The sequence below is a fragment of the Heterodontus francisci genome, chromosome 38, assembly GCF_036365525.1.
Source record: "Heterodontus francisci isolate sHetFra1 chromosome 38, sHetFra1.hap1, whole genome shotgun sequence".
Taxonomy (NCBI): domain Eukaryota; kingdom Metazoa; phylum Chordata; class Chondrichthyes; order Heterodontiformes; family Heterodontidae; genus Heterodontus; species Heterodontus francisci.
In genome coordinates, this window is record NC_090408.1 from 5,680,314 (window position 1) to 5,694,752 (window position 14,439).

The 14,439-nt window shown below is 45.6% G+C and overlaps 1 protein-coding gene across 1 annotated transcript in view; it reads right to left on the reverse strand.

Moving 5' to 3' along the window:
* Positions 1-506: 506 nt before the first annotated feature.
* LOC137352367 (pleckstrin homology domain-containing family O member 2-like) overlaps positions 507-14,439 on the reverse strand; it is a 56,539-nt gene continuing 42,606 nt past the window's right edge. The window contains exons 3-5 of the mRNA XM_068017666.1: positions 4,617-4,721; positions 3,721-3,819; positions 507-2,314 (exon numbers count right to left, since the gene is read on the reverse strand). Coding sequence (XP_067873767.1) covers positions 1,466-2,314; positions 3,721-3,819; positions 4,617-4,721 — 1,053 coding nt within the window. The 3' untranslated portion in view covers positions 507-1,465. The remainder of the gene's footprint in view (positions 2,315-3,720; positions 3,820-4,616; positions 4,722-14,439) is intronic.

The following is a 14,439-nucleotide window of genomic DNA, read 5'->3' on the forward strand; positions in this document are numbered from 1 at the left end:
GGCCAGAAAAGTCTGAAGGAATTTAGGTCATGAGGGAGGATTGTGGAAACATTTGTAATCATGCAGTTGTGGATTGTGTGGTTGAGGATAAGGTATGTTACTAGGACAGAGTAATGGGAGCTTTGCTCTATACCCGGAGCCTACCAGTCCTGCGAGGGATACTGCGTGACCAAGTAACAATAGCAAGTGACATCTCTCTCTCAAAAAAATCAGCAAAAAAGTTGAGAAGCCAGCTTTGTTCTTTTGTCCCAGAGGATGCAAGCTTATGGGAACACAACTGCTTCAACAAATCCCTTATAGATAATTGTAACCAGGAATTACCTGACATAAATTCAAACATCTCTCGCCAGGATATGTACAAGGGGGACAGGTGTCAAGTGAGATGCTTGGGGTCAAAACCAAATGATTGAAGATTGGATAATTGACATCAATTTCCGGCCACATCATGGCAATTAAAATTCTACACATCTTAAATCAGCGAGTGGAATAAAAGTAACACAGGTTGATTTTTCAGGTGAATAGAATGCCATTTTATTGTGAAGTGCTTCATACTATTCCATGACATGTATCCCTTGTTACAAAAAATATAAACATGGTTAAAGTATAAATAAAGCAATAAGCCAGTGTTAATAGGCAGGATATGTAAAAACATTCCACTGGGTATATACTAAGGCAAAGTCATATTAGTTTTTTGCATAAATATTAATACTGGCAGTAAAAAGGAGTTCACAGAAGTACAAATGTATTTGAACAATGCAGTTCTAAATACAGTGAATATTTGCGGCAACTCAAATACTGACTGGAAAATACAAATCAGTGATTCTACATTCACATTTCAATGATTACAGAATGTTGCACTTAATTTCCTTCTAATTATGAACAAGCCTGGACATCATTGCCTGTCTCCTTCACAAGACAGGTGATGAAAGCACCAACATTCTCTCTCACTGTACTGACATTAACTTCAGAAACAACCTTCAATATACAGTTAGCCAATTTAAAAATGCACTTGTTGCATACAGTATGCATTCTATATCCCCTGCACTTAATCTAAATGACAGTGTAGAAATACAGCAGGAAAGCCAGAGATCTGAAAATAACAGACCCAAAGCGAGACAGGAGCAGGAAATTGGAGGAAGCTCTTGTTAGCTAAAAGGTGAATACTGAGCATGTGCAAAATGTTTTAATTTCCGTAGTAGTCAAGCTGGTGACTGACTGGGATAGCTGGTGTGGAATTGCTCAGCTCCACACTGTAATACTGCTTTCTGTTTTTTTAAAAATCTGCTCCTTCACTGGATAGGATCTCAGCCATGTGTGCAAATCTCCCTCACTTTTAACAAAAAAACCTCCTCCCCATCTCTCCAAACAAATTTAACAGAATACAGAGACCTGGTCCAAGATTCTTATATTGCAACTTACCAGGCACCCAGATTGCATTGCCATTACTGTATATTACACAATCAAGCTAAGGCACGCTTCTTCTATAGACAGTCAACAGATTTTTACGTCGTTCCCTTTCCTCCAATGTGAGAGCTTCAGATTTCTTGCATAATTCCTTTAAACCTTTAAGTTCTTGCAAGACTTTGTCAGCTTCCGACCATTTAGCCATGGCTTCGGTCAGCAAATGCGCCGCACTCTTGGTCGACCAGCTGTCTTGGGTGATGTTGCTCTGACGCTGTTGCTCACCAGCTGCTTTATTCCCTGACACTTGTTGAAGAAGTTCCTCGGTTACTTTTAGCTCAAAAGCTATTTCACCTTCTAATTTTTCCACATTCTTGTTCTTTACATTGGCATAATAAGTATCAAATTGTTTCCTTATTACTGTTTGCTTGGATTCTGACAAGATATCCCCCAAGGAAGCACATTTAACTCTGGATAGATTTGCTCCATTTAGTGAACTATTACTGTTTGTTTCAGATCGCTGCTTCTCCATTTCATTTGCATTCAAAGATGCTTTTGTTTGGAGATCAGATTCACCATCATTTCCAGAAACATTTTCTGTAGTAAAAGATAGATCTCCCTCCTCGGCCGCTGGCTCCTCTCCCTCCTCGGCCGCTGGCTCCTCTCCCTCCTCGGCCGCTGGCTTCTCTCCCTCCTCGGCCGCTGGCTTCTCTCCCTCCTCGGCCGCTGGCTTGGATCCATCATTGTCTTTTGCATTACTGGGTTTGATTTTAGGCATGAGGATAGGCCTGTTCTTGTTGTTTTGGTTACTAACTTTTTCCTTCGATTTCTCTTCACTTGTTGAGTCTTCAACAATAAGAGACTGAGCTCCAAGTTCTAGTCTCTGCATTCCATTGGACACAGCACTAGCTACCTAGGATATAAAGAAAAACATTTAAACACCTTGCTGTTGGTTAACCTTGTGAGATATCAGTACAACATAACCAAAAGCAACAGTAAAAAGCAGCACAGAGAGCAAACAATCAGAAAGTAAGATGGGCATCTGTGGTGAGAGCAGAGAAGTTGGTGTTTCAGGTGCAGATTGATGAATGCCAACTGACTTGCAGAGTGTTTACCAACAGCAATATAGTTCTGTTAGCATTTCATTGAATATCACCCAGCATTGGGCAGACACTGACAGCTCAATTTCCCCTTACTCACATGCTCGTAGGAGGATGCAGGGGAGGGTGTGGAGGGTTGGGATCCTAGGCTCCATGTTAGGGATAAGGCATAATATAAAATAATTGAGTAACACTAACTGCTAAAATAAAAGCAAAATACTGCAGATGCTGGAAATCTGAAATAAAAATAGGAAGTGCTGGAAATACTAAACTCTCTCTATAGACACTGCCAGATCTGCTAACGTTTCAGGTCCGTGACCTTTCACCAGAAGCTCTGACCTGAAACATTAACTCTGTTTCTCTCTCCACAGATGCTGCCAGATCTGCTGCGTATTTCCAGCACTTACTTTTTTAAGAACGCTAATTGCTGTCTAACACACAATACCGTTCACCAATAATGAAGTTACAGCCAATTCTGTCCCCTAGGCAACTGTGTGAGCTGCTGAGCATTTTCACCATTCTATTTCAGATTTCCAGCAGACACAGTACTTTACTGTTTCTTTGTATTGTTATGTGAATATTCTAATGTGAGGCAGGTTATTGTTTTTATTTCAGGTTCTATGAACCAAACTTTGCTGGGAACTCAGACTGCCAGAGCTCCAGCAGCAGCAGCTCTTGGTCGCCAATACACAGGGTAAAATGCACTGGACACCAAGAGGTTATAGTAGTTCTGTCATTTTCCACCTGACTCTCAGTAGATGTGTACCCACAGCACATAATGTTGCATGAATAGAAGCAAACATACGAGTGATGTTCTGGGAAGAGGGGAAGGCTCTGTCGAGATTAGAGTGGGGTAGCCACAAATTGTGGGACATTTACAGTGAACAGAATGAATTTAAAACTGAATTTTTTTTTAAACAATATTCAGGGACCAACCCCACCACCACCTGTGGGAGAAGGTGGAAGGGAAAATGTTTGACTTTGTCCCACTGGCAGGAGCACACGGATGGATTGCACCATTTCTCAGCGATTCACACAAGTTGTCTTTCCTTTACATGCTCTCAGTGGGCGGGGCCCACTGCTCTCCCCCCCCCGGCCCCCACCCCAGTGGGTGGAGCCCATGTCTCCATCATGCCCCCTTGTGGGTGGGACCCAGCTCTAGCTACAGGTTTAAAACATGAAGAAACCTAATTTTACAGCTTCTGCCTTGCAGACTTACTTCTTTCCGATGCTGTCTAGTCGGTGGTCTTCGCGTGTGGTTTATTTTTACTCTGTCACGAGTTAAGTGATCGAGAGAGTTCTTTTCATCCACTATAACCTGGGCACAAACACACCGCTTAACAATTAACCATCAGGACAATTTACATCATACTGAGTATTCAGCAGAACACTCCTGACAAACAGATGTGATATCTAATCTATCTTTGGTTGCAAGAATCTGAACAAGGAAAATCCAGGCAGGATTTCTTGCACTGTGCTGCTTTTTGCATCAGCATATTTTTGGGTTTATGATTTTTCACTGCACACAGTATTAAAAATATCAAAATATAGGGGTCAAATCAAGGAGTTAATGACAGCCAATGAGCAGCAGCTCCCTGGAAACGTGATGATTATGCAGCCAGTGGTTATATCTTTCCCCAAAGGGTCCAGTTTTCTTTGCCTTGCAGACATTTTATACTTCGATTGTTTCTACCAATAGTGGCTCCCAGTTTTCACAACACAAAAACTATACGTAACTGGCGAGTGAAATTGGAAACTGAGGAATCTCTGCATTTGGCAAGGAGTGCGATGTCACACAGGACACTGTCATGCAATGTGTTCTCAGGCTGCAGCGACACATGAAATCTATAAAAATCTCAGTGGCATCCTTTTATGCTGAATTTTAACTTTGTACTACCAGCAAAGATTTGGTTGCTATGTGGATCTTCTCATTAACATTGAAGGTTTTATGGCAGATGTACATGAAACAGGTTTAGTCTGAACAGAGGGTAATTGCAGAGTCAGCAGTATGGCTCATCTGTATCTGCTGTACCCTATAATACCGGCACCCCAACCTGATTTCTGCTCCTCTCACTATCGGGTGTACAGTAGCATAATGATATTAAAAACAATCACCTGATCAAACTCTTTATTGTTGGCTTCTCCAATTGCTTCATTCAGGGCACTGAGCCAACAATCTTTTTCCTCGGCATCACTGACTTGAAATTTTGGTTCATGTACCTGTAACAGAGAATTGGAGCGGCTCAGTTCCCTCCTGGCTTTTAACTCCAGGTACAGATTCTAGGGGTTAGTCACAGTCAGTAAATTACCAAAGAAACAGACACTTCCAGTAATTGCAAACTTGAAAAGCCAGCGAGATGAAGATATATGCAAACCAAATTCCACATTTTTGTTTGTATCCCCCATACTCCAAAATATGCTAAAATTATTCACTGAATCCAAAATAAAGACACAGGAGAAAAATAAAGGGAAAACTGAACAAAATATTTCGCTTCAAAACTGAAGAAGTTAGCAGCAGCTTATATCCTGCATGAATACAGGAAACCCCTAGTAATTAGCACAGGAGAGCAGTGTTCCCCCCTCCAGGGGTCAGACTGTTTAACCCCCCCAAAGGAGTCAGACTGTATACCCCCTCCAGCAGTCAGAGTGGGGAACCCCCAGGAGTCATAGCAAGGGAGCAGGGATGCCCCTGGAATTACAGCAGGATGTGGAGGCTTTGGAGAGGGTACAGAAGAGGTTTACCAGGATGTTGCTTGATCTGGAGGGCATTAGCTATGAAGAGAGGTTGGATAAACTCAGATTGTTTTCACTGGAACGACGGAGGTGGAGGGGCGACATGATAGAGGTTTACAAAGTTATGAGCAGCATGGACAGAGTGGATAGTCAGAAGCTTTTTCCCAGGGTGGAAGAGTCAGTTACTAGGGGACATAGGTTTAAGGTGCGAGGGGCAAAGTTTAGAGGGGATGTGCGAGGCAAGTTTTTTACTCAGAGGGTGGTGAGTGCCTGGAACTTGCTGCCAGGGGAGGTGGTGGAAGCAGATACGATAGCGACGTTTAAGAGGCATCTTGACAAATACATGAATAGGATGGGAATAGAGGGATACGGACCCCAGAAGTGCAGAAGGTGTTAGTTTAGACAGGCATCAAGATAGGGCCGAATGGCCTGTTCCTGTGCTGTACTGTTCTTTGTTCTTTACAGCAGAATTGTGGGGAAACACCTGAAGAGACCTGGTTATCTTTTAGGAGGTGTTTCTGCTGTCAGTAACTCTTGGTATTTAGTGTCTGTGCTGTTTAACCTGCTCTTCTCTCACCCTGCGTTTTGACCTGTCCTATAAAGAGCCCCACACCTCTTCCTTCCCCACCTGCTCCCTCCCATTTAATATTTTACACTCCTCAATGAGATTCCCAGCACTTCTTTCATTGCAGGCTGTAGATTAGATAGATAACGTCTCTAACCATCATTAACAATTCATCCCCTCTACACCAGGATCTGGCCGGTCTGGTTGTTTGTATTGATAAAAAAATGGAACAAGGGGTGAGGAAACACGCATACTGACACAGACACAAGAAACAGAATTCTCTCCTGTGTTTCGCCCCCTCATTCGCTTTTGGTTCATCTGTAATTTTATTTGGTTCTGGTGAAGGGTTCCCACCTAAAACATAAACTCCTCTGCTCTCCCCAGACACTGCCTGACCTGCTGAGTGTTTCCCAGCAGTCCCTCTTTTATTGCATTTCCAGAACCTGCAGCTTTTTTTGTATTTTATGAAACTATTGTGGGCGGCACAGTGGCGCAGTGGTTAGTACCGCAGCCTCACAGCTCCAGCGACCCAGGTTCAATTCTGGGTACTGCCTGTGCAGAGTTTGCAAGTTCTCCCTGTGACCGCGTGGGTTTCCGCCGGGTGCTCCAGTTTCCTCCCACAGCCAAAGACTTGCAGGTTGATAGGTAAATCAGCCATTGTAAATTGCCCCTACTGTAGGTAGGTGGTAGGAGAATTGAGGGAAGGTGGGAATGTGATAGGGAATATGGGATTAATGTAGGATTAGTATAAATGGGTGGTTGATGGTCGGCACAGACTCGGTGGGCCGAAGGGCCTGTTTCAGTGCTGTATCTCTCTATATTGAACCTGTTGCAGCTAAAAATCCTTCACTGCCCCTTCTAACTTTGCTCGTGAATTCCTGGTTCCTACCAGGGACCTGTAATGGTCCATCCTGCTGTGACCAGGTGTCTGAATATATATATATCTCTGACACATCCCTGCTTCTATTCCCAGGTGGATGGCCAGCACTGGCTCCTCTCCAGCTCTGTGAGCTTGTCCAATCCCTTTCTTCTGTCATGTCCCCAACCTGTCATCCAGAAAACTGCTCACTGAATATTTGCTTTCCACTCACTTGAAATAAAAACTGTCAATCCTCACCAGTGGATCCTGTATTACTACAACTTCCTTGTTCAACCCACAGATTGTAATCCTTCCACTGCTCAATTCCTCTTTCATTTCCCTCTGGAACTTCCCCGGGGCTAACTATGCCTGAATCTCTTTGTTCCTTTTAATGCTGTGCTTCTGCTCTTCCCCTGTTAGAAAGCTGACCAACATCACCACCCACCCCCACCCACCGTCTTCCATAGTGCAGTGCACCCTGGTTCCCACACCCCCCCCCCCGCCCTCATTACTATTACCATCTCTCACTACCCCAACAAGCTCCTTATTCACCACCTCCAGCTGGGTCCATACTGAGCAGTGCCTCCTCCCAAGTGCAAAGCCCACCCCTAAACCTATGAAATGAGTCTTACGTACTATTTATAGCACAGAAACAGATCATTTGGTCAAACAGGTCCATGCAATTCACGGGGCACTGGCACCAGTACCAGGAAAAGAGATAGCTGTGATGTTGGGACCAGCTCGACTTAAACCAGTCTGCCAAATCGTATAACTAGGGCTATAGATAGGGTTTCAAACTAAAAGTGAGAAGGGTTCAAGTGAGGAGAAATTTATATCTAAAGAGAAAAGTCAAGGCCATAAAGCAGTGCAGTGATTTGGCTGAAGATGAGCAGAATGTGACAGGAAGGGACAAAGCGTTTAACTGTCAGTGAAAAACATCAAATCAGGGAAAAATGGTAAGTTAAAATTAAAGGCGCTTTATCAGAATGCATGAAGCATTTGAAACAAGATAGACAAATGAATGGCACAAATAGACATAATGGGTGTGATCTAATAGCCATTACAGAGCTGTGGTTGCTTGGTGACCAAGGTTGGCAACTAAATATTCAAGGGTATCTGACATTTTGAAAAGACACAAAATGGAAAGGGGGAGTAGCCCTGATAATAATGGATGACGTAAGGACAGTAGTGAGGAAGATCCTTGGCTCAAAATAACAGGAAATTGAATAAGTATGGGTTGAGATAAGAAATAATAAGGGGCAGTAAACACAGGAAGTTTATAGACCCCTAGCAGAAGCCAAAATGTTGAACAGAGTATTAACCAAGATAGAAGAGGAGCTTGTAACAAAAATAATCGTGGGGGACTTTAATCTTCATATAAACTTGACAAATCAATTCGGCAAAGTAGTTTGGAGGATGAGTTCGTGGAATGCATTCAAGACAGCTTCCTGGAACAAAAGTTGTGGAACCAACCAGAGAACAGCCTATTTTAGATCTTGTCTTGTGTAATGAGGCAGGGTTAATTAGTAATTGCATAGCAAGGGAACACCCGGGATAATATGATAGAAACTCTCATTGATTTTTCAGAGTGACATACGTAAGTCCAAAACTGGAGTACTAAATTCAAATAAAGCCAATTACATAGGTATGAGGGGTGAGCTGCCCAAGAAAGATGGGAAATTAGACTAAAAGATATGATGTAGAGGAGCAAAGCATTTAAAATAAATATTTCATAATTCTCAACAAATCTACATTCCGTTGAAAAATAAAAACACCATGGGAAAAGAGATCCATCTGTGGCTAACTAAAGTGCTTAAGAATAGTATTAGATTAAAAAAATAGGCTTATAATATTGTCAAAAGAGTAGTAAGCCTGAGAATTGGGAGAGTTTTAGATACCAGCAAAGCATTACCAAAAACTGATAGAAGAAGAAAACAGAATGAGTGTGAACCGGCCAGAAATGTAAAAACAGATTGCAGGAGCTTCTGTAAAAAGGAAGAGAGTAGCAAAAATAAACATGGGTCCTTTAGTGGCTGAGACAGGAGAAATTATAATGGAGGATAAGGAAATGGCAGAGACATTAAAAAATTTCCATGTGTTTGTCTTCAGAGTAGAAGACACACAAAAAATTAGAAATAGTGGGGGACCCAAGAGAGTGAGGAATTTACAGTAATTATTAGTCAAGAAGAAGAACTGGAGAAATTAATGGAAGTCAAAGATGGCAAATCCCCTGGACCTGACGGCCTACATCCTAGGGATCTAAAAGAGGTGGCTGCAGAGATAGTGGATGCACTGGTTGTGATCTTCCAGAACTCCCTACATTCTGGAATGGTCCCAGTGGATTGGAAGATAGCAAATTTAACACTGCTATTCAAGAAAGAGGAAGAAAGAAATCAGGGAACTACAGCCAGTTTGTCTGACAACAGTTGTCAGGAAAATGCTGGAATCCATTATTAAAGAAGTAGCAACAAAGTAATGAGAAAATCAGTGTATGATTAGGCAGAGTCAACGTGGTTTTATGAAATCTTGTTTGATAAAACTAAGAATGTTTTGAGGCTAGCAAGGTAGATCAAAGGGAACCAGTGGATGCAGTTTATTTGGATTTTCAAAAGGCATTCCATAAGGTGCTGTATCGGGGCTCATGAGATTGGGGGCAATATATTAGCATGGATGGAGGATTGGTTAAAGGACAGAAAACAGAGTAGGGATAAACGGGTCATTTTCAGGTTGGTAGGTTGTTACTAGTGGGGTGCCACAGGATCAGTGCTGGGGACGCAGCTATTTACAATCTATATTAATGACTTAGATGGAGGGACTGAGTATGATGTTCCCAGGTTTGTTGATGATACAAAGCTAGGCTGGAAAGTAAGGACACAAAAAGCCTGCAAAGGGATATACATATACATGAGAGTTTTTCTTATTTGTTCATGAGATGGGGGTGCAGCTGGTTAGGCCAGCATTTATTGCCTAATTGCTCTTGAGAAGGTGGTGGTGAGCTGCCTTCTTGAACTGCTGCAGTTCTTGGGGTGTAGATACACTAACAGTGCTGATATGAAGGGTGTTCCAGGATTTTGATCCAGCAACAGTGAAGGAACGGCGATATAATTCCAAATCAGGATGTGTCTGGCTTGGAGGGGAACTTGCAGGTGGTGGTGTTCCCATGCATTTGTTGCCCTTGTCCTTCTAGGTAGCACAGGTCACGGGTTTGGAAAGTGCTGTCGAAAGAGCCTTGGTGAGTTGCTGCAGCGCACCTTGTAGATGGTACACACCGCTGCTACTGTGCGTCGGTGGTGAAGGAAGTGCATGTCGAAGTTGATGGATGGGGTGACAATCAAGCGGGCTGTTTTGTGCTGGATTGCGTTGAGCTTCTTGAATGTTGTTGGGAAATGCACCCATCCAGGCAAGTGGAGGGTATTCCATCACATTCCTGACAAGACAATGGGGAGTCAGGAGGTGAGTTACTCACCGCAGAATTCCCAGCCTCTGACCTGCTCTTGTAGCCAGTATTTTTATGTGGCTGGTCCAGTTCAGTTTCTGTTCAATGGTAATGCCCAGGATGTTGAGTGGCAAGAAGGCAGCAGATGGAATATGATGCAGGGATGTGAGTCACAGAGAGATACAGCACTGAAACAGGCCCACCGAATTTGTGAGACCAACAACCAACCATTTATACTAATCCTACACTAATCCCATATTCCCGACTACATCCCCACCATTCTCCTACCACCTACCTACACTACGGGCAATTTACAATGGCCAATTTACCTATCAACCTGCAAGTCTTTGGCTGTGGGAGGAAACAGGAGCACCTGGCGGAAACCCACGCAGTCACAGGGAGAACTTGCAAATTCCGCACAGGCAGTACCCAGAACCGAACCGGGGTCACTGGAGCTGTGAGGCTGCGGTGCTAACCACTGCGCCACCCACATGCTGAGAGGCTGTTTCTCCTTGACTGGGTAGTCCAGAACTAGAGGGCATAGTCTCAGGATAAGGGGACAGCCATTACAGAATAAGATGAGGAGAAACTTCTTCACTCAGAGAATTGTGAATCTTTGAAATTCTCTACCCCAGAGACCTGTGGATGCTCAGTCATTGAGTATATTCGAGACTGAGATCAGTAGATTTGGACTCCAAGGGAAGCAAGGAATGAGAGGATGGGCAGTTGGGGGTGGCGGGGGGTGTGGAAGTGGAATTGAGATTGAAGATCTGCCATGATCTTACTGATTATCAGAGGAGGCTCCAGAGACCATACGGCCTACTCCTGTTCCTATTTCTTATGCTGGTGTTCATGCTACATATGAAAAAGCATACTGGGATTAAATGGCTACAAAACTGTATGCGGCAAGGGAGGGGAGGCTCTGTGCCAAGATACAGTGTAAGGAGCACAGAACTGTGACAAGTATTGAACTGTTAACACTCATGGGTGGGAGACGCTTTGCACAATGTATCGAGATGGCATTTAGGTGTCAGCCGTAGCTCGGCTGGTAGCACTCTTAGCTCTAAAGTTGTGGGTTCAAGTCCCACTCCAGGGGTTCAGCACAAAAATCATGGCTGATGCACCAGTGCAATACTGAGGAAGTGTGCACTGTCGGAGGTGCTTTCAGATAAGAACAAGGCCCCATCTATCTCCCCCCTCGGGTGGATGTAAAATATTCCATAACACTATTTCAAAGAAAAGCAGGGGAGTTATCCCTGGAGTCTTGACCAATATAATCCCTCATCACTATAGCCCTGCAAATTTTTTCCCTTCAAGTTTTTATCCAATTCCCTTTCAAAGTTATTATTGAATCTGCCTCCACTGATCTTTCTGGCAGCAACATTCCGGATCAGAACAACAATTTGCATTTCTATATTGCTGTTAATGTGGTAAAATGCCCCACAACACTTCACTGGAGTGTTGCACAATATTCGACAGCTTTAATGGGCATCTTAAAGGAGGAGAGAGAGTTAGAGTGGGAATTCCAGAGATTACAGCCTGGGCAGCTGAAGCATGGCTACCAATGGTGGCGTGATTAAAATCAGAGATGTGCAAGAGGCCAGAATTGGAGGAGTGCAGTTATCTGAGAGCTGGAAAGCTGAAGTAGACTACAGAGATAGAGAGAGAGAGGCCATGGAGAGAAAAGGAGGACAAGAATTTTAAAATCGAGGCATTGCCAAACTGGGAGCCACAGGCATGGTGGATGAATGGAATATGCTGCAAGCTAGAATACGGGCAGCAGCAGAGTTTTAGATGTGTTTAAGTTTACAGAGGGTTCAAGGCAGGAGGCTGGTGAGGAAAACATTGGGATAGTCAAGTCTGGAAGTGACAAATTTGTATTTTTAAAAAAAATTGTCTTCAACTGGTTCTTCTGCAGATTATGCTAAATCCATTTGATCTTTGGAATTGACAGAAAACACATGCATGGATTCAACGACAACATAAGGATTAGAGGACTGACCAGAACTGGACACAGCGCTCATGATGCGGTCTGGCTGGAACTGGACACAGAGCTCATGGTGCGGCCTGGCCGGAACTGGACACAGAGCTCACGGTGCGGTCTGGCCGGAACTGAACACAGCGCTCATGGTGCGGTCTGGCCGGAACTGGACACAGCGCTCATGGTGCGGTCTGGCCGGAACTGGACACAGAGCTCACGGTGCGGTCTGGCCGGAACTGGACAGAGCTCACGGTGCGGTCTGGCCGCAACTGGACAGAGCTCACGGTGCGGTCTGGCCGCAACTGGACACAGAGCTCACGGTGTGGACTGGCCGGAACTGGACATAGCACTCATGGTGTGGCCTCGCTGGAACTGGACACAGAGCTCACGGTGCGGTCTGGCCGGAACTGGACACAGAGCTCAAGGTGCGGCCTGGACGGAACTGGACACAGAGCTCACGGTGCGGCCTGGCCGGAACTGGACATAGCACTCATGATGTGGCCTCGCTGGAACTGGACACAGAGCTCACGGTGCAGTCTGGCCGGAACTGGACACAGAGCTCACGGTGCGGCCTGGCCGCAACTGGACACAGCGCTCACGGTGCGGCCTGGCTGGAACTGGACACAGCGTTCATGACACCATCTGGCCGGAACTGGACACAGCGCTCATGGTGCGGCCTGACTGGAACTGGACACAGCGCTCAAGGTGCGGCCTGGCCGGAACTGGACACAGCGCTCAAGGTGCGGCCTGACTGGAACTGGACACAGCGCTCAAGGTGCGGCCTGACTGGAACTGGACACAGCGCTCATGGTGCGGTCTGGCCGGAACTGGACACAGAGCTCACGGTGCGGTCTGGCCGGAACTGGACAGAGCTCACGGTGCGGTCTGGCCGCAACTGGACAGAGCTCACGGTGCGGTCTGGCCGCAACTGGACACAGAGCTCACGGTGTGGACCGGCCGGAACTGGACATAGCACTCATGGTGTGGCCTCGCTGGAACTGGACACAGAGCTCACGGTGCGGTCTGGCCGGAACTGGACACAGAGCTCACGGTGCGGCCTGGACGGAACTGGACACAGAGCTCACGGTGCGGCCTGGCCGGAACTGGACATAGCACTCATGATGTGGCCTCGCTGGAACTGGACACAGAGCTCACGGTGCGGTCTGGCCGGAACTGGACACAGAGCTCACGGTGCGGCCTGGCCGCAACTGGACACAGCGCTCACGGTGCGGCCTGGCTGGAACTGGACACAGCGTTCATGACACCATCTGGCCGGAACTGGACACAGCGCTCATGGTGCGGCCTGACTGGAACTGGACACAGCGCTCAAGGTGCGGCCTGGCCGGAACTGGACACAGCGCTCAAGGTGCGGCCTGACTGGAACTGGACACAGCGCTCAAGGTGCGGCCTGACTGGAACTGGACACAGCGCTCAAGGAGCGGCCTGGCCGGAACTGGACACAGCGCTCATTTTTTTTTTTGAAGGTAGCCTTCATACCCCAGGCCTCTTTTATATTTTTGTTGAGGGGGCCTTTATGCCCCAGGCCCCCTTTTTATACATTTTAAAATAACTTTATTAAAAACAGATAAATAAATCAAAAAACTCAAATTAAAATGCCATTCTCAGTGTCGATGATGCACTTCAGCCCCTGCGGTGCCCACTGGTCACGGAAGGCCTCAAGCAGGGAGCACCCCGGCGCGGACGTAACTGCGGAAGAGGGGCAGGCAATCAGGGCGGACAGACCCCCCCAGAAGCCCGCAGCCTGGACCTGTGAACTGCCACCTTGGCCAGACCCTGGAGCAGACTGACGAGGAGATCCTCCTCCCGGCCCACGCCCCTCCGCACCAGGGACACAGTGCTCTTTTGAATTTGCTGACTTCATTCTGCTACTTGGCTCCAGTTTAACACTATGGCATTGACAGTCAATCCTCCCAAACCTCTTTCAACTTCATCCTTAGTAGCTTCAACACCCCCACAGTACGTGTGTTGTCTATTTTTCCTTCCTATGTGTTGCAATTCATACTTGTCTTCAATGTTCTTTTCACTCACATATCTTGTCCAACACACGCTACAGTTTCTGAGCTGCCTTCCCCCAAATACATTCTCCTTCCTAGTTTTCCATCTGCAAATCTGACCACTTTGGATTTAGTTTCTGAATCCGTGTCATTTCTGTAATTGAGAAACAGGAAGCCACAGGATATCTTATTCACTATTTCCCTCATCTAACTTAACACCTCTAACCAATACTCACTTTCAATGCTTCAGCCAGTTTCTTATTTCCTATTTCCAGGGTTCACTCTGAACCCCCATAACTTTGAGTATAATTTGCCTTTTGTGTGGAACTTTATCAAAAGTGTGCCTCAG